Consider the following 26,640-nt stretch of genomic DNA (forward strand, 5'->3'; position numbering starts at 1 on the left):
TTGCATGAAATTATGAGCTAACAAGTACTACTTCCGGTCAGATTCTCATGCCATCTCAGAAGGGAATCCGCATGGACAAAATGCAATATACAAGTGCTTCCAACGTGCTTGGCATCTAACACATGCTTCGCATGTAAGTAGACATTGCTGCTGGACTGATATGGAAGTGAAAGTATGCGGATGCATCCCAACGTTTTAATTCTAGGACATGGACACGAGTGGCTGGTGACAAGGTTACATGTAATCATTTGTCATGTACAATTTTTAAGAGTGGCAAGGAAGAGCCGCTTGCTGGGAAGAAATCCGTGTCTACTCATGTGTAAGGTGCAGTTTTCTCAATTCTGTTTGAAAGGTGGCACTTGCACTGAGCGTTTTCTTTGCGAGACTTCTGATGTCCTCACGTGAACACTCCTTGGAAATTCGAACGAGCTCCCACAATGCGCCAGCTGCAACCAAGTCTCTGGCATTTACTTCTGCAACAAGTTTACGCACACTGTTAGCCAGCTCAACTTCATTTCCATATACATTCTGCGAAAGATTTAACAAGTTTATGGATCGCATTATAGTTAACCATACCATGTTGAGCCAGATGACAAAGAGCGAGCTCTATGTGCCGTCGAATTGGAGATGCCTCACTGCTGGCGTTTGAAACTACCCATGGCAATGCGCCATCATCTATAAGTCGGGATCTCCCTTTCCTTTGCCCTACAATCAACCGAATGTAACCACTTTTCCTTTTAAATGTAAAAACAAAATTATTGCCTGTTAAAAAGCCGAACAAAATAACACACAGGAATTTTTCTAACCTTGTGCAGCTCCGCGGGATTCGCATTTTGCAAAGTTTGCTATACCTCTTGCAACTTGTGCAAGGACATCAGGATGTCTTGATCTAACCATCCCAAGGAGAGCTTTGATTCCACCCTCCTCTCTTAACTTTCCCTGTAACTTGTCTGCAAAAATTTAGAGAACTTCAGTAGAGAATGGCCCAGAATGACCCCTTAGCCCAAGTAAGAGACATATGTGACATCCAGAACAGTTGCAATGTTTAGCTGTCAAATGGGAACAGCGCATTTGTCTCAATACAAAAGACAACTAAAGCTTTGTACCATTTCCACAGAGATTTGCTATGGCGCCTGCCACCATCCTGAGTGTCTGAGGGTCTTCTGCTTCATTGGCTGTCCTAGCCAGTAGTCTGATCCCACCCTGTGCCATAATCAATTCCTGGTTGGTCTCTGCAGAAATATCAAACAATAAGTCGTTTATAAACATACGAATATCTTAGATCCTAGAAATTGTGAAGTATAAAAAAATTCTACGCAAGGTAAGAGAATAACAAAGAGCTTGTAAAATAAATAAGGTTGATGAACTCCATGCAAAGCAGATCTTGTGTGACCAGAGTAACAAGCCTCGTTTCATGGTGCAGTTTTTGTCAAGCTTTAATAATATAAAGAAATTTAAAGATTCCGATTGCAGTTTCAGATCTGGAGTTTGCATTGATGCATCTATATTACAAGAAATGTACCTCCTCAAGACAATCAGCACCTTATATCATGCATTTCTCATTTTCTGATGTGAGGTCAACACAAATCTATGCACTATCAATAATACCCTTTGTAGGAAGCTCTGGTTCAATGAAGGGCCTTTATCTTGTTCAATGGCACCAACCACAGACTGCACATAGATCCAAGAGTAAACCCTTAAATTGACTCTTATCACATACCGTTCATGGCAAGGTTAGCAATGGCACCAGCAGCTACACGCCGAATTGTCTCATCCTCAGAACTCTGCAGCAGCATGAGCAGGGAGCCCAGGCCCCCAGCTTCTACAATCTTCTCTTGATTAGCTTCTGTTATCATCACACCACAAAATCATGGGTTTAGGTTAGCATTGAATGCTAAGAGAGGCTAAAGCATGGCACCGAAAAAACTCGCATGAAGATCTATGCATTGTTGGATGCTAATTTTGGCATATGCTCACATGGTTCCACACAATGCATTGTCTTATCTAAACTTTAGGTTACATAAGAAGGCTTCATTACTGTACTGATTCATGTACTCTACACTATATTTAGTCAACAGAACAGAGCTGTCATAAGGGAATCAACTTGAGCCAAAAAAGTAGCAGCCTCAATCTACTACAAGCAAAGTTTGAGTCTCACCTTCTGCTGCAAGATTGGCAACAACTTTCACAGCATGAACACGTACATCCATGTCCTCGGACTCCAATAGAGACAAGATCTTTTGCAACCCCACTGCATATCATATCAACTTGTTTTTCATGAACTCTCCATTAAGAAAAAGAAGAGGGATTACTGTAAAACATGAGAAGAGCTAAACACAAGGGTTTTCCAGGTTACGATAATCAGAGACAGGGAAGAGAGGATTAAGGTTCGCCATTAATGCCTTGCTCAAAGAGTTTTGCAATCGTAGCTCTTTGGCCATTTATTGCTTCCCGCATATGGCTTGGTTTGTGCAAGCTCAAGGGAGATTCAGATCCTATTGATGTCCTTGCAGGTTCTTTGTCGGGGCTCTTGCTTGTCTGGTACAGAAAGTGCAATCCAGCTTGAGCAATTTTCCAATTCAAATGAAAAACAAGAACAGACTGACATAAGTTCAAGTTTTAGCTTACCTCGTCAGCTTCATAAGTTAAAAGCAGCAGTTGTTGCTTCAGGTGTTTAACCTCCTGTTCCAACTTCTCCTTCTGTTTGATCTGTTCTTCTAGTTCTTGCCTCAAAGAACTTGTCTCATCTCTTAGTTTGGCAGTCTATAAGTACAATCAAATCTCCTTGTCAAACTTCCTGAGAGGAGTAGCTCACAACATCCCTAACATTAGCTGTCCACACTCCCATACTATTGAGGGACAAATTTTGTGAAAACGGTAAGACCTGTGGTATCTTAAAAATTTGACATCCGAACATTCAGTTCCACCTCTATATAATTAGAAACAGCATAAAGGTATCTCTATAAAGTAGCTTTAAATAAGAGAAGGAAACGCTTAACAAAATCAATCATATATTTACTCATCGCAGCACCTGAATAGTACACCATGTGTCATCAATTGATCTAAGCCTTCTAAAAAGTCAATTCTGTGCTCCTTGACTTTCTGTGCTCCTAAATTCCTTTTTGCTGCACATTCAGCCCCTTAGCTACTCTCTTCAGTGGCCACCCAGCTCACATGGCTGGGCCCTCCACACAGCCCTATCTTGCTGCCTCCCCAACAGGGCATCTCTTACTATCCACATTGCAGGCAGTAGTCCTGAGTCCTGACCAGGTTCTGACCTATATAAGGCCTTTTAGGCTGCACATTCAGACTCTTTGTGCTGGGCTCTCTTTAGCCCCAAGCCTGGCCACCCAGCTGACGTGGCTGAGCCTGGGCCCTCCACACAGTCCTTTCTTGCTCCCTACCCAGCCCACACGGCTGGCATCTCTTGCTGCCCACATGACAGGCAGTAGGCCTGCCTATATGGCTGCCAGTGCCTAGATGGCATTCCATCATCTGCCGATGTATAAGGCCTTTTTGCTTGCACATTCAGCCCCTTTGCTGGGATCTCTTCAGCCCCCTGGCCACACTGTCAGTAGCCCTACCCATATGGCGCCAGTAGTGCTGCTTAGATGGCATTCCATCATCTGCCCATGTATAAGGACTTCTTGCCTGCACATTCAGCCCCTTTGCTGGGCTCTCTGCAGCTCAAATCCTGCCCATGTGTCAGCCAATAGTGCTTCTTAGATGGCATTACATCATCTGCCCATGTATAGGGCCTTCTTGCCTGCACATTAAGCCCTTTGCTTGGCTCTCTTCAGCTCAAATCCTGGCCACCCAGGTCACATGGCTGGCCCTCCATACAGCCCTATCTTGCTGCCTACCTAACCCACGTGGCTGGGCACCTCTTGCTGCTTCCCACATGGCAGGCAATAAGTAGCTTTGCCCATATGTCAGCCAGTAGTACTGTCTAGATGGCATTCAATTTTGATCATCTGCCCATGTGGCAGCCTGCTTGCTGCCACTAGATCTGCCCATACCGCAGTCATCACTCCTGCCAACAAGGCATCTTTCTCCAAAACTTTCCTAGTGCCGCTACCCTGCACCATGTCCTCGATGGCGGGCTCACATATCCATCTATTCCAACAACTTTGACTTTGAAACTGCCTCTTATATTTTAACATAACTTCTAAGCATCCAAATCCTCAGTCTACAGCGAGAATATAAACTGAAGTTCTGTATGCAGAAGAAAAAAAAACATGCTCCTAAGTGGATGGAAGCATGTAAGGACCTGAACTAGAGTACTAGAAACATTTAAAGTGTCTCTAAAGTTCCATCACCGACAGAAGTCAAATTGTCAATCCATCTTATATGCAAGTTTTCTTTCACAACATAGGATAGTTTGGTTTCAGGAGATCCCTTTTCCTTAAAGCTAGGTGCCTAAATGGCTATTGAAATGGTGGTGAAAGGCCTGGTAACAGGTTCCACCAACCATTATAGTAGTATATGTTTTACCAAGCTTTTTCAAACATCTGCAAATGTCTATTGAGGTCAACCGTGTTTCCTTCTTTTTCCAAGGATGAAACTGTTCCACCATGCTTGTGCTACATTGTTCATCTCCAGAAGTTCCTTCTATATTGTGCCTATATGTGTGCGCATATGCACTACAGTGTGCAAGTGGAAAAGTTGAAACAGAAGAGTTGCACAGGTATGCGACCATAACAGGCACTCATGCACACTCAAAAAAAAGTTCATGAATATGAATGGAATTAGGAAATAACAAAATCATGGAAAATCCTTACACAAAGCTGACTTGAAATTAATATCAAAACTCACAAAATACATGATCGTTTAATAAAAGCACAGTTACTATGCATACATAAAGGATAGTCTAGCTACAGTGTGTGTATGTGCCTATGCACGGGTATGTGTGTGCGTGTGTGTATGGAAAGACTCGGTTCCATCAGTTGGCCTCATGGTGGAAGTAGATGAAATTGTGGATCCTGTCAGAGAATATGCTAAAAATGCAGTAGTTTTATTTTTTCCTGGCCGGATGCCACTTGCTGCAGAGATAGGCAACTGGTTGACTCGCACACTGGCTGGCTCGTTTGTTCGCAAAGTGCACTATGCAGCCAGGGGTTTTTTTGAGGTTATTATGGTGGATGAGCTACACAGACAAATGCTTTTGGAGCATTCACCTCTTTTTTTTGGGCAACAAATGGTGCATGTATTGCCATGGTCTCCCACAAGGGATTATCAGGCTTTAATCTGACATAGATGCCCGGTCTGGGTTGAAGTTGTAGACTTCCCACAATGCATGGCCTCACTCTTGCCTAAAATTGCAGCTTCTTTAGGCAAAGTGGTCTACCTACCACGGCCTAATGGCAATTCAAATCGATTTTGCATTCTTTGGAATACTGATAATCCCACACCGGACTGTTATTCAGTCACGGTGGTGAATAATGTGGACATGGGAAGTGCCTTTTACAAACTGAAATGGGGATTATTTGCAGGGGCTTGTTTTGACTGCAAAAAATTTGGACACATGGCTTCACAGTGTCCAATGAATCACCATAAAATGCCTCCTGCTGTTTTACCGGTTCAAATGCCTACCAAGGATGCTCCTACTTCTATTGCAAATAAAAACAAAGGTAGTAGATAGCTTTCTGGAATTCAAGATAAAGGCAAAGCTCCAGTGGTTTCAAATGGGAATGTTTCTTCACATTCACCTCCTGCTATTCAACCCTCGACAAAAGGACAGAAACCTCCAATTGATGGATGGCAAAGTCCCAAGAAAAGTTATTTCTGCTAGAAGACTTCCACCCCCTCGTAATTGGAATGGTGCGTCTTCCAGTGGAAACACCCCAGAGGTCAATACAGGAATTGGGATCACATGGGCTGCAGTGACAGCCAGCAGAACACTCTTCCCTGAAGAAGAGCTTGTTGCTCTGCTGTCTACTCCTCAAGTGGATATTTCTTCTCCAGGGAGAAGCATTAACCCTGAGATAGAAATGCAGGATTGACATCATGAAATTTGCTGTTGTACATAGTTGTTATATTACTATAAATATATGTAAATATGACTGCTCATATCAAATGTTTTACACTCAATGTCCAGGGGATGTGTGACAGTAGGAAATGGAAAACAGTGTGGCTGTACATCAATAGATTTCAGCCTGACATAGTGGCATTACAAGAACATAACCAACATGTCTATGCAGGAAAGACAGGACACTACTGTGGCTATGACATTTTCTATGCTGGAGAGCACTCTTTCTCAAGGGTGGTCATTTTGATCAAACATGAGCTCCAACCAGTTATTGCTTTAAATGACCACAAAGGCAGATGGCTTGTTCTTCAATGCATTATTCGAGGAGAGGTGTTTGAATTTGCCTCTGTTTATGCACCTCAATCCTCTAGAGAAAGAACTGAAATTTGGGATGCCATGCAACAATATCCATGGAGATATCATGCCTTTATATGTGGGGATTTTAATAATGCTCCTCAACAGGGAGACAATACCTCCAGACATACTCATATGTTAACCCAAAAATGCAAGTTGTGATAAGAAGTTATGGCGAGTCTTACATGAAGACTCTGAGGGAAACTATTGCTCAGGCCAAATTTACTTGTCAGGACCTCACTGAACTCAGCCATCTTCGTTCGTTGTCCCTGCATGAGCAAACACATGAGCAAACAACACTATGCCAGGCCAGACATTGTCTTCAACTCAATGATCATAGAAAACTGGTCAAATGGGAGACTAGAGCCAGACAAAGAGCCTTTACACATAAAGGCTGCTCTTCCAAAGAATTTTTCAAAAGCTTGCATCAGAGAAGATTAAAAACAGAAATTTGCAAGGTGCTTATGCCTGATGGATCATGGACCACCTCGAGGTCACAGCTTGCTTCTGTTTGTGTGCAACATTTTTCTCAGCAATTTGGTTCTGCAGTTCCTCCCTCACAGCAAGCTTTGATTGCACAAAATTTGCTGTTACAACATGTTTCTCCTATTCTTTCCACTACTCAAGCTTTGGAATTGGAGGAACCTTTTACTGAGAGGGAACTATCAGATGCAATCAAATCCTGCGGAAGATGGAAATCTCCAGGATGGGATGGTCTTACGGTTGAATTTTTTCTAGAATATTGGCCTCTTTTGAAGCATACATTGCTGCATATGGTGAATTTTGCATGGCGAAATCAGAAAATGCTAGACGCATGGAAGAGAGGTATTGTTAAACTCCTTTCAAAAAAACAAATCTGTGAATCTTTGGCAGACTGGAGACCTATCACCCTTATGCCAGTCATTTACAAAGTCACTACAAAAATGATTGTCGATCGGCTAAAGGGGTTTTTACATGATGGGTTGCATTTTGCCCAATATGGCTTTGTCCCGCGTAGGCATATCACAGATAACATTGCTAATGCCTATGTTGGAATTGAATATGACAAATACACGCAGCAAGATATTTATTATTGCAAGTTGATATTGCCAAAGCCTTTGATACGGTTGAATGGGATTTTATTTCATCGACTATGCACGCATTGGGATTTGGCACAAAAATGCAACAAGTTATCACTTGGCTATATCAAGATAGTAAAGCTGCCTGCATACTTTCAGGGGATATTTCTACATCCTGGACTCTTGGCTGTTCTGTTAGGCAAGGATGTCACCTAAGTGCTTTACTTTTTGCAATAGCCACTCATCCGATGCTTCAATATCTGGACCACCTTTTGGACACTGACCAGTTGCATGGTTTGGAGATTACTAGCACTCGTAGCATGATCGCTCAAGCATATGCTGATGATTCATTCTTTACTCCAAAAAATACTCGCAGTGATCTGTCCATGATTATGCAGGCTCTTTCTACATATGGATTGGCTGCTGGTCTTCGGGTCAATTTTCAGAAATCAAAATTGTTGCCGTTACATGAACAAGAATGGCACAGTCTTCTGTGGCCTGAAGAAATTGTACCCGCCTCTCAATTTATTCGACATCTCGGCTATCCTCTAGGTTGGGAACTCACCCGTTCCCAACAAACTGATTGGGTGTTGACAAAGTTGAAGGCAAAACTTGAATATTGGAAGCTTGCAACTTGGCCACTACATGTTCGTTTGCGAATCGCACAATCCATTTTGATAGCATACATACAGTTTTATCTGCCTCTCATTATGTTCACTAAGGTAGAGCTGAACTCCTTTATGTCAGCTATCATGGAAATTTTTTGGTGTGCTAAAAATGGCAAGAAAAGTCTCAGATTACTCTCTATACATCGTCTCCGTTCTCCAAAGATGCATGGGGGTCTAAACATTCTCAATATTCACATGCATTTACTTGCTCACAGAGGAAAAATGATGTTGCTATTTATGCAAGGAGATCAGCCGTGGGCTTTAATGATCCGCTCTCTCTTATTACATGTTCATACTTCTGCATTTGGGCATTGGTAGCCCACTCCGTGGGATTTCATATTTGGCTCTATCCAAGGCAAGATCAGAGGCTGCCCCTTTGTTTCTCGCCTGCTTCTTGATTGGAAACATATCTTATCCCACTTGGAATGGCATGGCCGAGACTCTTTGTCGGGAAACTCCTTGAGGGCTGAGAATATCTATTGGTCTAAAGTATTCCACCCTTCTTTGGCCATTTAAGAACCAAGACGTTCTTACTTTCTCTCCTTCAAAGGCATAACTTCTGTGGCAGATGTACTTCAGGATGATGGCACACTTTTATCCTTTTCCATGACTGCCAGCAAATACGGTTTGGGAGCTCATTACTGTCCTCTCTGGCATCGGATTTCAGCAATGCTTCAACCATTTTTGCCAGTATCTCGCATGGAACTTCAGAACAGGCTTGAGGATTGGATTTTACGCTCTTCTTACTCTTCAGCCCGTCCCTTGAAGTTCTCACATATTACAGTGCCATCACTGTATAAAGTGCTATTACTTCCGCCTTGGATTTCTAACAGAGAAAATACTGTTTGGCATATGGATCGCCCACTAAAGTGGTGGAGCAAAAGGCTGCGTCTCCTTTGGCATTACAACGTCCCTCTTCGACAACATCTTTTTCTTTGGCGAGTCCTGCTTGGCATTTTTCCATCTGGCCAGCTACTTGCACACAGACATATTGCGATGCTTACATCCCACTGAATGTGTGCTACACATTTTTTGGTTCTGTCCACATACTTGCACCTTCATCGCTCTCATCCGACAGAGGCTTCGAGCGAGATTTCCTACTGCTACTTTTGGCAGGCTTTTCTGGTTGTTTGGTTTTCATCCACCGAGACAGGGTTTTGATTTATTTTTTATATGGGTACGCTACTAGGCACTATGGACTTTATGGATGGACAGAAATCATAGAGTCTTTGGTGATCCCCTTTTTTCATCCTTTATCTTTTTCAAATGATCTCTGCAGCAATCATTCTATGACTGTGTTCAGACTTGTTTGATTGATCAGGATATGTATACAGCTTATACTGAGATCTTTAGTTGAGTAATAGTTACTTCAGTTTCGAAGTAACTATGAATGTAATTATTTTACAGCAATAAAAGATTTCTTCACAAAAAAAAGTGTATGTGCGTGTGTGGAATTTCTGAAAAATCAGAAGCATTGTAAAAATATTTTCTTAATGTAAATACATTGGTTTCACCCATAGAAAAAATATGTGGAATTTCTTAATTTTATATGGCTGATACCTCTTCTTTAGAAGATATGGCTGCTTGAGAGCGTAAATCTTTAAGTTCTCTCTCTACTTGCTCCCTTAACTTAGATTCCTTCTCAAATTGCCTAGTAAGATGCAAAAGCTGTTCTTGATCTCCTAGCTGCTATGCATAAACCAAGGGGCGAACGACATCTTTTCAGCTATGAAACACAACATGACCTAGCTCATTCATAATTTATTTATGGATGTTCTAATACCTCATCTTTATCCTTTTGCTTCACTAAATGCTCTGCTGCTTGTAGCTTTCTTTCCAAGGATTCCTTCTGCAGACGCTCTGCTTCTAATCTTTTTGCTATTTCTGTGATCTCATGCTGGTGCTTTTGCATACTTTCTTCAAGCTCTTTTTGATGTCTTACTTTCTCACTCTGGATCTGCTTCTGAAAAGAGCAAAATTTAAGATCAGAAAATAAATCAGCCCTGGAATTGTCATGGGAAATCTAAAAGCACTTAGAGTAAACAAAGGAGGCCTGGAATAACATCTTAGGGAATCCTGAAAGAAAGCTTTTCATGTCAAGTTTATGATCATATGATTCAGATTTTTGCCAAACACTGATGCTGGGTTCTCGCCATGTTCATGGAAGCTCAATTCAATGGAAGACCCTTTGAGAGCACATTGAATAATGGCTGAAAACTGAACAAGCATTTGCATAACCCAAACTATAAAGCAGTCTGCAATTGAGAGAGAGAGAGAGAGAGAGAGAGAGAGACCTCTTTCTGAGCATGCAGACTTTGTGTGCTGTCTCTGAGCTCTTTTTCTAGCCTTTCCCTGTGAGCGCGTTCCTGTTCTAGCTTATAGATCGCTTCCATATGCTCCTTCTGTAGTCTTAATTTTTCTGCTGTCATTTCCTGTTTAAAAGAGCCAAGAAACAGTATCAGCCCTATCTTAAACGCTCAAAAGATAGCTTCGCTTCTCTCCAAAAAACTGTCCACTCCCTCCTCAAAACTTGGCTACTCATCACTCTCCCTCCCATTTCTTTTACTGCCAATACTTATAAACTCTAAAGCTCCCAAATATCTCACCTACAACTCCTTTTTTGTGTCCTTCAAAAGAAAGGTCATCACAGCAATAATTGTAAAGCAGTGAAAACAGTAGTCTTTATGAAAAGCATAAATCACTTACAGTTCTGGGACAATAGATACATTTGTAAGACTAGAATAAGTCCAATCATACAAATTTAGAATTTTTGGTTGTTCTAAAGATAAAAAATCTACACAAAAATTAAAAGAGAAAATGAAAGAGAAGAAAAAAAGAGGTAAACAAAAACTTTTATGAAAAACAAAAGGAAGACATACTTAGCAAGCAAAGCAACACTCATGTCATCATCAGTGCCCAAGCATAAGCAGCTATACTAGGTTTCTAAAAGAGGTCCATTTACCTCAGCAGGCCCAAAAGCTAACAAGAAAAGCACTGTATTAATGTGAGGGAAAAGTAAAAAAAGAGAGATATTGTTGGACGCACACAATAGGCAGAACATGTGTAGCTACTTTGATATTCGTAAAAGAAAAGCACATGCCCAGATCTGAGACCTAAACTTGTGGGTTGGGAAATCATGTCAAGAGTTTAAAGACTATACAACCCAATGGATGAACATATATGCCAAGCTGAAAGTTGTTCAAATTAGCAAAACACGTGTTACTTCAAACCCACAAGCTTGTCTTGGCTTGATTTCAGCTTCAAGCTCTCATGCACCAGCACAGGTACTACCAAATAAAATCTAGGTGCATTGTAATATTGATTATATACGCATGCACAAGTGTGTATATGCTTGAGCCGAACAAACACGAAGGACTTATAGCAATTGATATGTCCTTGAGGTGATATTCAAGCAAAAGGATCCAGAGGTTGCAGTGTAGTCCTCACAAAAGCAACAGACCAGCATATGGATTCTATATGAAGTGACTATGCTGACGGGGAGCATAAGTAGAAAAGTTAATCATACAGTTCTTCACACTTACAGTCAAGCCTTACACAGTGATGGCAAGGTTAGGCTTAAGTTGTTCTCCAATAGAGGAATCTAATTCTTTCAACGAAATATATGCAGATGCCTCAGAACACAACTTTTTCACCACTTAAACCTGCTTCTGTTCATTAGAGGATGAAATGCACGAGATATTCACTTTTTAATATTGCAATATGTAGCAAGCAATCAGATCAGCTTCAAAAAGTGCATAAAGGATATGAAGCCATTAGATAGTTTGTAGTCAATCATGCACGCTCTAACAAACTTGAAGCCACAGAACACATATACGGCTTATTTTGCTTGCAAAGTATTGTCAAATCGGCCTCAGTATAACAGTTTATCTGTTATAAATAGTAGAAAATGATGTATTGCCTTGTCAAGATAGCTTTAGTTGTTTGGTATTCAAAGAGGCTCACCAGGTGCTGTTCATGTTCAGCTCCATTATTCTTCGACAAACTTGTAAACAATATTGAAAAACATTTCCAAAATTCTCCGCAGAAAAACTGCAAAGCTCTACCCAGCTCTCATGTCAAATTTTGATTCCATGCAATAGTCACTTTGGGCTGCTCAGTTTAAATTTAATTTGGTTAGTTTAAAATAGCTATTAATATGTGTAAGAATTATCATGTTGAAGTAGATAAGTGAGACTCTAGGAAGTTGAGTGGTCACTCTCCACCCAACATACAGAGCGTATTGCTGTTGGTTTATAAACTTTTTGTATTCTTAATGCAAAAGAGGCAGAATATGAAGGAGATGCGTGGAAGTTTGGAAGGACCTCCAAGGTTGTTGCTAGCTTCTTTTCTGCCTCCATAACTGAAATTTGGGCCTCTTGGATTTTTCTCTCCATTTCCTCTTCAGCATCAAGCACTGCCTTGTTTTGCCGTTCATTTTCTGCAATCAACCTATCCAGGTCTGTCTCTAGCCTCCTACAAAGGCTTTTATAATCAAACTCTTCTTTGAGTTTTACCATGTTTTCAACTTTCATGGCCTGCACTCAGCACAAAAGTGAGACAAAATTTTCATGAAGTCCAGGACTAGCATAGACCTATGCAGATTAATAAAGCTACAAGGATCACGGCAATCAATGGCAGCAAGAATTTTTATAAAGATGAGTTTGAAGCCTGATAGGGTAGATAAGCAACAACTTACTCTTTGCCCAAACAGAATAGTGCTTGTAGTTTCTCCACGATGCTGAGGTGATGGCCCAATTGTGATGATAAGAGAAGTCCTTGCCGTTCCTAAAATCCATAGGGTTAATACACCAATTGTGTGCATCAGCTTATACGAAGTTTGAAAAAAAACACCTCTACAATTTACTCTTAAGGGAATTTCCACTTTAGGCAGAATTTGTCAAAACTTTGTGTCTTGAAAGGACATTTCCCCATGAAAATAGTAGGATGAGAAATAAAATCATTAGCTGTACTAAACAATTCGTATTCACATCATGAAGAATATAATCTATTGACCAAATTAGACGTGAAAAACAAAATCTTGATGGCTCCTATGTCTCTCTATGTCTCCTATGGATAGGGGCTCAACTTTAAGACACCATCCTTTGAAACAAGTAAATTACATTCACATTGATTGGCAAAGTCTTTTGCTCCAATTCCTCTAGAAGACATCTTACGCAGTGCCCCCATCTAACCTGGCCTCTCATTTTAGAAGAGCTGGACTGCATGGAAGGGGCCACTTTCAGTTAGACTTTGAATTACCCTAGGGCCTAAGGTTGCCGCTTCTAATCTTCCTCCCAGGCCCCTTCCCATACGGAGTTATATGAGGTCTTGCACCTTGATTTTTTAAACTCTTCCACCTTGATGTTGACTCAGTTCTTGAGAACATGAAGATGTCAATACTGACCCTTCGCTTTCCAGGTCTTCCCAAATGCTTCATCAACCTCCTTAACACTAGTGGACAAGCTGGCGAGCAAATGCTGGCCAGATGGGTAGGGTAGAAGCAGGTGTAGAGGGCTGGATGTGACAGCACGGCCGGAGCAAGAACCAGCAAAAGGCGTCTATCATAGGACATTATAAAGGCACCAGCTGGCACAAAAAACGTGTTTCTTTAAAAAGAAAAATGTTTCAAACCTTGCAGCAGGTTTTGAAACGTTTCTCTTCCAAAGAAGCGTTTGCATGAATGTGTTGTGGGTTTTTCCCTTGACTAGGGTTTTGGGTTTTGCTGCATTTTTTGGATTTTATACGTTGATTTTAATTGATTGAACACCTGTAATGTTCTCTAAGTTTAAACTTAGATTTCAATTCATTGAACTACTCCTATACATTGTATGCCATTGTTAAGGTTGTATAATTGAGAATCTGCATGCTTAGCATCATTTGAATATATATATATATATATCACATATATGTAGGACATATTGTAAACATTTTTGGGGCCGGAAAGTACAAACTTGCATTTTGAAACTTCTCAAGTTTTTTTGAAACGTTTCGTGTTTCTACATTTCGCGTTTCTACGTTTCGAAACGTTTCTTGTGATATGAACTAGAGTTGGGACCCTAAGCATTCTAGTTTTTTAGTCTCATAGAGCCTTCAATCTTTTGAAGACTTTTATAATCTGTGTGTGCGCGTGTGTGCGTGTGCGTGCGTTTTCTAGCATGGGTTAGGATGCTCACTTAGTAGCTCCACCCTTTTGCTCATTGTATCAGGTTTTCTTTCAGTCTCATAGACCCATCGGTCTTTAGCAAACTTTAATGAACTTTCTTCTTTCTTTCTTTCTTTCTCTCTCTGACCACGCCCCCTTCCCCCCGCCAGAGCGAGAGACGACTCGACAGGCTCAAATACACATCTTCATGTCCCACCGAAGAGCCGACATGGCACTTGGATATGAATTCCCAGTACTAGTTTTGAGTACTTGAGTTTTTGAGGTTTTGAGATCATAGCACTCATCAAGGGCGTTAGAGCGCCTTTGCCTCAACCCACAGTGGCTTACATGAGTTACCTTTTTTATTGTACTCCATCTTATAGGCCCGCAAGGCTTCCCGAAGACGTTAATAGATCTCTCTCTCTCTCTCTCTCTCTCTCTCTCACACACACACACACACACACAGTATTCTTGAGTTTAACATTGCTTCCACAAATGTGCATAGTTGCCAGATGAATTTCCCTCACATGGTATCAAAGCCAATGAGTTCGCCTACAAAGATGTTCCAGGAAGACACCTGGGAGAAGCTATCCAAGGTTGGCAGACCATCCACCTACATCATGCTCAATACTTGAGGGGTTGATTTCTTTCACATGGTATCAGAGCCAATGAGTTCACTTGAGAAGAGGTTCTAGGAAGAAGCCATCTAAAGTTGGACAAGACCTTTGGATAATCCACCTACACCATGACTCATTGATGCTTGAGGGGCTGACCCACATCAGCCAAACGTTGAAGCCTACCAAGGACACAAGCATTTGCTTGCTGTCCATAGGGACTAAGGGGGGGCAACAAACCTTAAGATCCACACAGCCATGTGGAGAAGGCAAGTATATTTAGTTTGCTCTTAATGGACAGAAAGATCTTAGTTCCAAGTTCTCTTTTCAGTAGGAAAGAGATCCAAGATGGGAGCAGCTAAGTATATTTCGATCCCTAACTTTGGGGAGGAAAAGCTTGACAGACCTAACTACCCAAGTCGACTTATTAAGGTCAAGAGTCTCTTAATTTCGTGGAGCTTATGGTGGAAGGTGATACTTCATACCTTTGGGAAGCCCCAGGCAATGAGGATAGGCATCATGGCAGCGCCTCCAAATCCAACTTTGTTGCAAGCGTGAGAGAAGCTAGATGCAAATGCATTGCAATTCTCACACAGACGACAAAGATATCGTAATCTTGTTGTTTCAGATGGCTGCCTAGTTTGTTCTTAGCAATTAGTATGAGAGAGACAACTTAAGGAAGATATTGAATCTCAAAAGACGGCTTTCATTGGTGAACTGTTGGATACCAAGGCCTTGGTTAAGCTTGTTTTGAGCAAGCTGCCCCCAATCATCAAGGCTTTGTCATGGAACTAACCATAGATCAAAGGAGCAGACTTGCCACTTTTAAGGAGCTTGGTCCATGACACTTGAAGAAATGAACTTGGATGAAGGTGTATCATGGCACGAATACTAACAAGGATTTCAACACTCAAGCAAAGGACAAGGACAAGGGCAAGTCTCCAAAAAAGGGCGATCCACAAGAGGGATCTTCAGATTCAAGAAGAACTTGTATTAATTTCAAATTCATTAAAATTTTGATTTCATAAAGGTCTAGGAACCCCGTTTTCCTCAAAAAAAGGCAAGCATGGTTGGCTGTACCATGCGCATACGGAATAATTATTTCATACGCGTATGGTTCAGCCAACCATATGAGTATGGAACCAACTATGGCCACCTGGGCGGCCTTTGAGAAGGCTGCCACGGGGGCAGATCTGAGGGAAAGAAAGGGGCCGACATGTGGCTGCATAAAAGGGATGCCTAGGAGCAGCTTAAGGCCCTAGATGAGGGCTGAGGTGGTGGCAGCAGCATGCCTTACAAGTGCAGCAAGATAGCAAGGGCTGCTTTAATAGGCCTGCAGCAGGTCGGAAAAGGCCAGGAGGGGCAGGTGGCTTGAGCAGCAGGAATCAGCAGTACAACAGGGGCTAGTCGGTCATACAGGCCAGGTCAGGTCAGCTATGGTCAGCTAGGGGTAGGAGTCTGTTCTGCAGTGAAGTAGAGATTCCTGCAAGGCCTTCAAGGGCAGAAAAAGGTGTTTCCCAAGAGGGCTTCCCTCAAACCACTCGATGTCTTTGTCTATGAATCTGCTCTGCCAAATTTGTGGGCTTGTAGCCCTATATAAAGGCCCTCATTGGGGCAGCAAGGTGGTCTAGGAATCCAGTGTGTAGACAGCAGACATTTATCACGAAGGAAAGCAGCAAAGGGAGGTTTTGAAGCAGCATCTTGACACGCCCACTGAAGCTTCTACGGAGTGCCCAGGTTGACACGTTGGAGGTCCTCTGTGGATGTAGAAGGTAGCATATGGTAGTGCCAACAGTCCATCCCTGCCTGCTAGATGGTGGTAGGTCATGCACTACATTTTGTATCACAGTTTGCTTATTTTGTCAATCTATTCTACATATTTTGGTTATTCTACTTCATGAACATGCTCTAGTTTGTATCTTTTACTTCAAGAGACGGGAGTGAGATTTGTTTTATGGATTCTGTGAGCTCTGGGGTAAGGCAAGTCTTCCACTGTGGGAGTTGGCTACAAAAGCGACTCTCCTTTCTAACACCATATGTAGGGGAGATGGAGCTGCATGCAGATGATCCACGTGGTGGGCAGTAGCTCTGGCACTAGGCCCAGCCAAATGCACCAAAGAAGAGTGGGATTTTTATAGGCCCCACCCTGGTCTGCTCAGCCATCCAACCAACCAGTATCGGCCTGATGCACAGACTGTGCAGTCTATGAGAAGGCAAAGTCTTGGCCAAATTTTGGAGGCTGAGTGCCTGTATATCCCCACTGGGGGGCAGAATGTACATAATTCAGCAGACTCTGCAGCAACTGCAGGGTGCATTCTGGGTACAAGCAATGGGCTGACATACAGATTTTTGAGCAGGTCATTCCGGCACTTGCAGGGTGTATTCCAGGCACTAGCAAGATGGAGGTTGGCAACAGCAGGTGCAGCAAAGACACCAGCAAACATAGAGGAATTCCAATAGGCCCTCGCCTCCACCGAGGACCTCAGCTGAAGGCACATGGCAGGAGGACAGAGCAGGGTTATTGGGCAACACTTAGATCTAGCACAAATGGAGCAGCGTCCTGCTGTCCACATGGTGTAGGGTGAGTCACCTTTTGTATCTATATTTGGTTCTATCTATTAAGCTTTGGTTATTACATCTTGCTGTCTACCTTCAAATCTGAGTGTTGAATTTTTCGTGCATGCTTGTGACCGTACACGGAGTAGCATCAATCTATTATTTTCCACTGCAAATAATGGTTTGGCCTTGGCCCAGCAAAAGTCTAAAACATGCAAGTCTCCACACTTGGGCTTACATGGCCTCCCCATGGTTGGGTCCAACTGGACTAAAAATAGTCATGAAATCAAGGCAACATCCTAGCCTAACTCTGCCCCTGAAACACCTTTGCCATTTAGGACCTTTGACACACAGCTTGGAGGAGAGTAGAACAGTAGTCTCTTTGATTGATTGTCAATGGACATTATCTTTCAAAAAAAGTATTCATCATTCAAGGCTTTATCTTTTAAAGGGTCTCAGGTTGCATTATATGTGTTTTTCATATATTACCATAATACTTACATGACAAAGTCATTTTTGCAATTCCTCAATCACTGAAAGCTTCACAAGAATTCTTACGTCATTATGGGGAACACTAGATATGAGGGTTTTCATTGATATAATCATTTTTCTTTTCACATGCTACCTAACTAGTTGTGCAGTTGTATACTGCATTCCTACTGTGGACTCAGCATACATCATGGCCCATGATGTTTACCCTACATTTATCAAGCTTAAGACTAGATGCTGCTAGAGCATGTTAAAAAGCACACTTGAGCACTTTTGGCTCTAGGACAGATATGGTTGTCAGCATTCAAGCTTCCAAAGCGTAGCTCTCACTCTCATAATCACAACGGTTCAATCCATCCATTGATTAAACATCCTAAGTAGGAGCTTTTAGATGCACTATCCTAGAGGCTACTTCAGCTGCCATAAGTGTGCCATATAATCTAGGTGGCCTTGAGTCGCTACAAGTAGCAGCCCTCTCTCTAGAAAGTTCCCCCTACCTAGAAGAGGGTTGGGAGTCGGGACCTATAAAACTAGCCCACCACTTACCTCATTCCTCATCATCATAGCCCTTCACTTGGAATCTTTCCAAGGAGTAGCTTGGAGAAGGTTGGAGTAGGCATAGACTTGTGTAGTCCATTCCATTGCTTATGTAGCTCTTGAAGGTCTGTATTTAGCTTCATTTGCTTCTGCTTAGTGTAGAAAACCATGGAACTAGAAGCATGCTGTTCCAACATTTGTACATAGTGGCAAAGTGCTTTCACAAATGCCCTTGAAGTATCCATCAAGGTAGAGTATTCCTTCATAGTCACATAGTAGCAGACCTACAGTGCAGGACAAATGCAACACAGTAGCTAGACGCAGAAGCAGAAGCAACCTATAAGGCAAGTGGTTTCCGCAAAGGTTTTTGTGCAACAAAGTCCAGACATTGCAGGCGACTGCACTTTCAACATTTGCATTGTTTATCGTGCAGTTTCTGAACCTTGATCATAATTTCATTTGTTGTGACTATCTATTAGCCAACTGACAACTAACTAGATATAAGACATGAAAAAGCATTCCTCTGAATTAGAGTCGGGACTGTGACATTGCAGGTGATGGTGCATTCAACAGTGTGATTATGTTCTGTGCAATTACAAAATAACATTGATAATAAATTCATGCATGCTGACTGTCAGGCTGCTAGCAACATACAAGGGCATGAGACAATCTCTGTCTGCAAATGCCATACACCGCAATGTCTGTTTCCTTGTAGATACCCATCTTGTCTGCCGACTTTCTTTTCTTGAATCAGTTTCTGATGTGTTCTACTATTGCCTGTTGAGTGCCAAAAAAGTGTGCGCTGCTTTTGTGTTTGGGTGAAGATTCATTCTCAACTACGTGGCCAGCCAATGTATGCATTGGAAAGGTAGGGCACGAAATAAGAGAGACATGCACAGGGAGTACCTCCAAATGAGTCTCGAAGAAGCCGGGTTAACTTTGAATCTCTGATGGGCACATGTGGACTATTTTCAGCAAGTGCATTGATACACTTTCCAAGGGCTGTCAGTGATAGGTTGATATATTTGGCCTCTTCCAATGTATGGCCCTCACTACCTGGCAAAACAACAAAGATCTAACAGATGAGCCCCACTCAACCACGATGCCAACAATGCTGTAGTGCTATATTACTTCATAAAAGCAGATAGTGCTTGGAGATTGTTCCATTCTTTAAGTGAACAACTTTTCTGTGTCCACTCTTATCAGCACAGAGAAAACACAAACCAGATTTGTCAACCCTCTCCGAGCCTGCCAGATCCACAATAAGCAGTTTGCTTTTTCGAATTGTCGGTATGCGATGTCCTTTAGACAGTTGCATATTTGAGCCATTCTCATTCAAAACAGCCAGCTCTCTATCCTGCTTGACTTTAACAGTTTTTTTAACATTCACCTGCGCAAAAGATTGTGTACAAGCACCAAAAACAAACATCATTACCAGAGATTTGGCTACATCAGCCTTGATGGCTATTGCATGCATTAAATCCTGATGTTGACAGTTGAAACACAACATCTATCTCCTTTTCCCACAAAGCTGAAGACCATGGTTTACCAGAAGTATTGCATGACTACGAGAAGATTCAGTGTTGAGCCTGGTGTTTGCTGCAAAACGATTTGCTTCCCCAGTCTCTAGAAGCTCCACAAAGCTCTTCTGGTCTCTGACTTCAACAAGAGTCGCTCCAGGCAAGGACACATCACCAGTCTTTGGATCTTCAACGATAGAGATGTTGTCCTTTTCAGGTGCAAGAAGATCTTGCACTGTCTCCATGTAAAGCTGTTTGATGCACAATCCCCTGGCTGACATCAGGAAAGACGAGAACAGTCCCTACCTAAAAACATCTGTGACTATTTGTAATGCGTGTAAGCAGAAGAAAATAAATAAAGCTATGTCACCAAATGACATTCAGAACAAAATAGCTGTAGCATTTGCAGCATTACTTGACCTAGACTCCGACTATCCTGTGGCTTCAAAAATAACAATTTCTGTACTACCACACAGCACACATACAGTAAATTGATCCCAATCATATCTTGGTTGAGACTTTAGCCTCAAAAGCTCTGCCTCCTTGTCAACAGGGCTTTGTAGCAGGAAATGCATTTCAACAAAATTTCCTCTGGTCCTTCATGAAACAAGGATAGACTCCGACTATCCTGTGGCTTCAAAAATAACAATTTCTGTACTACCACACAGCATACACACAGTAAATTGATCCCAATCATATCTTGGTTGAGACTTTAGCCTCAAAAGCTCTGCCTCTCTGTCAACAGGGCTTTGTAGCAGGAAATTCATTTCGACAAAATTTCCTCTGGTCCTTCATGAAACAAGGATATAACGATGGAGACATGTGAAAATTATGTAAGAGAATACTTGCTTCATCTAAATTAAGATGCCTCCCTTCAAGCTGAGGGTCTGACAAATAATCTCAACAACAGGTGATAGTACAAGATATCATAGCCCTCAGTCTCACATGTTTGAATATGCAAATACATGAAAGATGGAAGCATACATTTCTGAGACTACCACACAGCAAACACACAGTAAATTCATCCCAATCATGTCCGGGTAAGATTTTAGCATGAAAAGCTCTCTCTCCTTGTCAACAGGCCTTTGTGGGAGGTAATGCATTACTACAAAATTTCCTCTGGTCCTTCAGCATGAAAGAAGATGGAAACATGTGAAATTTTTGTAAGACAATGCTTCCCTCATTTCTCAAAAAAGATACCTCCCTTCTAAGCTGATCTGATCCGAACTAAAGTAATTGCTCCAAATCATCTACGCTTGCTTTGTAGACTTCGGGAAGGCCTTCCACTGTCCCATGATCTCATATGATCAGGAGACTTCAAGAGATGCAAATATCCTGAAGGTCATGATTTAGGGTATGATGACCCTATGTAAGTCCGTCAGAGGGAGAGTCTGTGCCCCAGGAGGCCTATTAGATTGGGTTGAGAGCATGATCGGAGTGAACCAGGGATGCCCTCTTTCACCGACTCTCTTCAGGCTTAGTCACATCCTTTATTGACCACCTAGGAGGAGAGGGATCACTACTGGCTGATTTGATGATACAAATACTGCTATATGCGGTTGACATAGTCCTCATATCATCTTCAGCAAAGGGACTGCAGAAACATTTGGAGGCCTTAGAGGTGTTTTGCAGAGAGAGAGACTTGATAGTAGTCAACCTTGGGAAGACCAAGGTTATGATCTTCAATAGCTCACGCACAGTACTCCACCAACATAGCTTCACTTACCGAGGTGAGCCAGTGGAGATAGATCTCATAGTAGGCTAGGCAGACACATAAGAAATGCTGCTTTGTCTCGACCTCCCCTAGCGTGCATAACTTGCAGATTTGCAGCTCTCTGAGTATGCCAGCGGCTCTCATTGCCTCAATCGTCAACTAATGGGATGAGACCCGCATCTGTCCAATGGCAATCCTCAGTGCACGTGAGAGTCCTCTATCCCCGAGGTACTGGGCTCTGACGATGACTCCATTCTCCGATACTCTCGAGAAGTAGTGGTGATAGAACTGGATCTTGGTGGGGGAACAACCCCCCCCCCCCCGATCCAAGACATATGGAGCTTGAGAAGGTCTAACCGTATGATATGGTTAATCTCATCTCGTGGGATCAAGCATCCATGCTGTATTGAAAGGGGGGAAGCCGGTCCATTTGAATACTGTGACTGGCAAAGCATGTGGAAACACGTGCATACCATATTGTACCAACCCTTCTCTCTGCTAGCCGTATGGATGACTCTAGTGCCAACCTCGGCAGTCTCTAGTGGGGTAAGGCCCAAACTGTGTGGAGGAATGACACTATCTGAAAAATGGCATCAACCTGGAGAGGTGTTATAGCGAACTCTACCTGTACTATCCGATAGGGTACTGAGGGCTTACTCCAAATCATCATAGACCACATAATCACTTGTAGTCACTCAAATCTCCTCCACTTTGTCGCCGAGAGATCACTCCCCAAAGAGTTGCTGCATACATGGCAGCCATCCTCACTAGGGTGTCGAAAAGCTAGCTCTTTGTCAGCGGATCCTAAAAGTGCCCGTGAAATAATTGCATCTCTAATCGGGCTAAGGCTCCTTGTCCTCTTGCATGGGTCATCATGAAAACTAGCCCTGTGAAGATTGCTCCAAGTACGTGTAAGACTCAGGGAACAACATTGCTGCCGCTTTCAGGAGAGGCATGGCTTTGGCCCACTCTCACAGTTGATCTACTTCCATGACCAGATTTGCATTGGGCTCTATCTGATTGAGATGTGACGACATGGAGAGACACTATTGCAACAGATCATAGAGCAGCAAGAGGTGACTGCACCGCAAGATGCTGTGGTAGACCAAGCACAGTGACATGTCACGGACTTCTATGCATTTGAGTCAGCTCCAAGACATGGCGGGGTGGAGGAGGTGCTAGCTGATTGAGATGTGACGACATGGAGAGACACTATTGCAACAGATCATAGAGCAGCGAGAGGTGACTGTGCCGCAGGATGCTGTGGTAGACCAAGCACAACGACATGTCACGGACTTCTATGCATTTGGGTCAGCTCCAAGACATGGTGGGGTGGAGGAGGTGCTAGCTGACATGAGGGCATTGTGGATCAGCCGAGAGAGACGATGCGACGCTGTCAAGCGAGGGATGCAGAGACCACACACGACAGAGTGACCAGAGCACGCACGATTGAGGCTGGTCTAACTCAACTCTCCTCACAGGAGAACTCTAGAGATGAGGCGTCACTCTTGACATAGCCCATCAGATACAAAGGTCAAGGAGAGCACGTCCTCCGCCATAGTGAGACACAGATCCAAGATATATATTTGCAGCCCATTGAGGAGCCACCACGTTGCCAGTTTTCGGCTTTTGAGTTTCAGTGTTCAGTTTTCAGTTTTGTTTGAGTTTTGTTTTGAGCTCCTGAGCTCTTTAGCACTCAGCAAGGGCCCTTGCGGGCCCTTTGCTTCAGCCCACTTAGGCTTGTACGAGCTCTTTCTCTTGGTGTACTTTGTCCTATAGGCCTGCAAGGCTTCCTGATGACATTAGTAGTTGTTGTGTTTGTGTGCGCACTTGCATGAGCATGTGTATTTGGAGGAAAGTGTGAGGAATACTGTGTCTCTTCCAAATACCACAAGCACATACTACCTCTTAAAACCAAAAGAAGAAAAAGTAAAAATTGACCTGATGTACTCAAGTCCCCTAAATAGTCATTGAAAAGGTCCAGTAATACCGGAATGAAAAGTAATTTATGCTATCACACCTGTAGATAAGAAACGGTCACTGCATCTTGCTCAGACGATGTATCTTCAAGAATATCTTCCATGGCACGCACCATAATACCGCGGTCAGCTGTATCTTCTTCACCAAGTTTTCCAAGAGTGAATGTTTTCCCTGTGCCTGTTTGTCCATATGCCATCACAGTCCCATTGTATCCTTCCAATACGCTCTGCAAAACAGAAACTCAGAAGTACAACATTTCGGTATTATTATTTTAGTTAAGCACGTATTTTCAGCCATAAAAGGATAATTAGTGACCTGTCCAGGAACCTGAGAAATGTACGCATGCGATATCTTCCCCTATAGGAGACCTACGTTACTTAACCCATCTGATCTTCGTAAAGGTGCTGTCTTGAAGTGGGCTTGTTTACTCTTATCTTATTATGGAGTGCACACTGCAAACGTTTCTTTATAATTAAATATTAGATTAGAAAGCTACTTCCATGTACACTGCAGTGAATTTGAACAAAATCCAAAAATGTAGAGCTCAGACACATAGTAACCTGTGTGCAAGAATCCTACTTTGTTGTCACCCAAATATTCAACCCCTGAAAACACCATCCTAGGTAACACTGAATAAGGAATAAAAACCAAAAGCACTAACCTCAACTACTGGCTTTGCAACCACTTCGTAGACACGTTTCTGAGAAGCAGTCTCAGTCAACACATCATCAAACTGGAAGGTCTCACAATCCCAATTATTTTTCCGCAGCTTCAATCTCTTTAGCTGCAAGCATGTTTGCCCCTAAAATCAGAACAAAAGTCTTGCAAAAGCAGAATATTGCTGCCCAAAAATCCTTGCTGCGATGTCAATTCTTTTCGCAAAGAGCGTAATGTTACAATGATGCAAAGAGCATGAAGAATGAAGAGATCTTCCTCTCATTAAATTGGCAATTTTTACTATTCTTCTTTGGCAGTCAAGGAAAGGGAGAAGAAATAAGAGGGGATCATGGGAGAACCTCTGGCATCAATTCCGCATAATCGCCAAAGTCAGCATCAGCTATCAGCTCCTCTGCATTCCTGGGACGAAGTCTTACAGCAACCCTTACTCTTCCTGACACTGAAACCATACAGTTTCAAAATCTCTGCTTCACGCGGAAAGTTATTAGCTGCTAATTACTCACCTACAAATCCTTGATCTTTCATAAAAAGAACTTCGGAGCCTCGCGCAGAATGAAAGATTGTGGTGCTATTAGCCTCAAACAAAAGTTTGAAGTTGTACAGTCTTAAGACAAATGAGGCCATGTTCACGATACTTTTTGCTAACGAATTGTGTAGTTGCGCATAGGTTTCACAAGTTTCACTCTGGAATATATTCAGCCTGCAGGTTTGGAGGTTTTGAGGTTTCACCTCTCTTTGTACTTTGCACGAAAACCAGACATATAGCGCACAACTTGTGATATCGTATTAAATGCATGTCAAGCTTTACAGAATTCGACGGGAAAAAACGCTTCTGGCGGCTATTTTGGGCAAGGCTAGGCTCTACTAAATTTCAGCATGTCCAGAAGTCGAGTTAAGAATGACAAACCACCTGAATCGTCCTTTCCGTTCCGTGATCCTGGACTTGTACGCCTTCCCTGGGACAAGGATGTTGGTATAGACTTCGTCCTGGGAGGGGGAGGTACAGCTGCAGGGGCCGTGAGTGCGGCTGTCTTCACTGTCGATCCCATGGATAGAGGCCTGTCTAGACGCACCATTGCAGCTCGAGGAGATTGACCTGAACCGCTACCTCTGTTGTATGAAGAAAATGCCATATCCCGTCACTGCATTTCGACCGTAGAAAAAAGGTCGCATCCCTCCATGGTATAAATTCCTCGTTTCAGATGATGGCCTCTCCCGCTGCTGATGAGCGGTCGGAGTATTGGAAGAACCTGACTTTAATGTGAACCTGCCAAAAGACGGCTTCCAGTAAACAAAATTTAAGAATGTGGCTATTCCTTGCGTTTAAATTGTAGTCATTCCTTGACCTTTGGGAAGAGAGAAACGAACGCACACCGAGCAAACAACGGATAAGTGCAAAGCGAACGAGGCAATCGGCCTACGATTTGAAGATTGCTTATTAGTTGTTGCTATGAGAAACTACATGATGATGCCACGGCAATCGCTGAGGAATTATTCGAAGGAAGCGATTGCCAAGCGCTGGGAAGAGCAAATGTGGTTACGGCGGGCTTAGAACCTGAAAAGGGAGTGCCGACGGAAGTAGAAGAAAGCGTAGAAGGAGGCAATGCTCTACGTGCGGGCAACAAAACGCGGGGGATGTGGCTTTCTCTGGAATTGAAAATTCCTGCCAGGGGAGGCAAAAAAATGCATCGATGCAACGCAGAAGGAGGAAAATGCCGGTGCGTGCGATGGTGTATGAACACAAACACGCACGACGAAGGGGAAAGACGGAAGGACGTGCTGCAAAAGGGCCGGCAAGCAGCAATGGAAGTATATGGGATATTGCTTTGGAGACGTGCGATTTGGCGACAATGGTTTCCACGACACGCACACACAGCAAGAGGGAAACGGTTGCAGGATGCAAAATAGAGAAGTTACTGTCGTTTGCAACGAGCACGATGCGGAAATCCGAGCAGAACAACACGATGCTGCTACGCGGTGAACCAGATTTGCTCTTTACCTGCCGCCATGGGAGCTCGCGGGGCCCGAGCATGGAGTGGGAGTCGCCGGCACGATGGATGCACATCGAAGCTCGTCCGCTACAATCTGCTTCCTCTTCTCCTAGTCCTCCTGCGATATGAACAGGGATCCGTCTTCTTCATCAATGTCGACGCCGAGCAGGGAACAATATCGAGCGTTTGATTGCAGCAGACAGTCGTAGACTCGTAGGGATTAAGCCGCAATGGAGCAGGAAAGGATTCTCGAGAGAAATCATGCAACGGTCTGAGCATCCCATGTCGCAATTACTGCTCCAAAAAGGCTA

At 42.9% G+C, this 26,640-nt stretch overlaps 1 protein-coding gene across 2 annotated transcripts; it reads right to left on the bottom strand.

The window, feature by feature from the left end:
- On the bottom strand, positions 1-26,640 carry LOC147888377 (kinesin-like protein KIN-UB). 2 transcript variants are annotated; one of them, XM_087392874.1, is made up of 21 exons: positions 26,338-26,640; positions 25,249-25,605; positions 24,677-24,777; positions 24,322-24,444; positions 23,701-23,886; positions 19,996-20,217; positions 19,671-19,836; positions 19,353-19,502; positions 12,805-12,893; positions 12,431-12,643; positions 10,403-10,540; positions 9,892-10,071; positions 9,669-9,794; positions 2,629-2,763; positions 2,403-2,538; positions 2,159-2,251; positions 1,721-1,846; positions 1,107-1,232; positions 807-950; positions 577-705; positions 1-473 (listed from the first exon to the last, which is right to left on the bottom strand). In XM_087392874.1, exons 2-21 carry the CDS (start codon positions 25,469-25,471, stop codon positions 310-312), a joined length of 2,970 nt encoding a protein of 989 aa, XP_087249000.1. In that variant the 5' UTR covers positions 25,472-25,605; positions 26,338-26,640; the 3' UTR covers positions 1-309. The 2 variants fall into 2 exon arrangements, with proteins under 2 accessions (XP_087249000.1, XP_087249001.1); XM_087392875.1 differs by lacking the exon at positions 26,338-26,640 and adding an exon at positions 25,894-25,910.

Source organism: Dipteris shenzhenensis, chromosome 21, assembly GCF_047967505.1.
Source record: "Dipteris shenzhenensis isolate YYH24624 ecotype China chromosome 21, Dip_SZ_1.0, whole genome shotgun sequence".
Taxonomy (NCBI): domain Eukaryota; kingdom Viridiplantae; phylum Streptophyta; class Polypodiopsida; order Gleicheniales; family Dipteridaceae; genus Dipteris; species Dipteris shenzhenensis.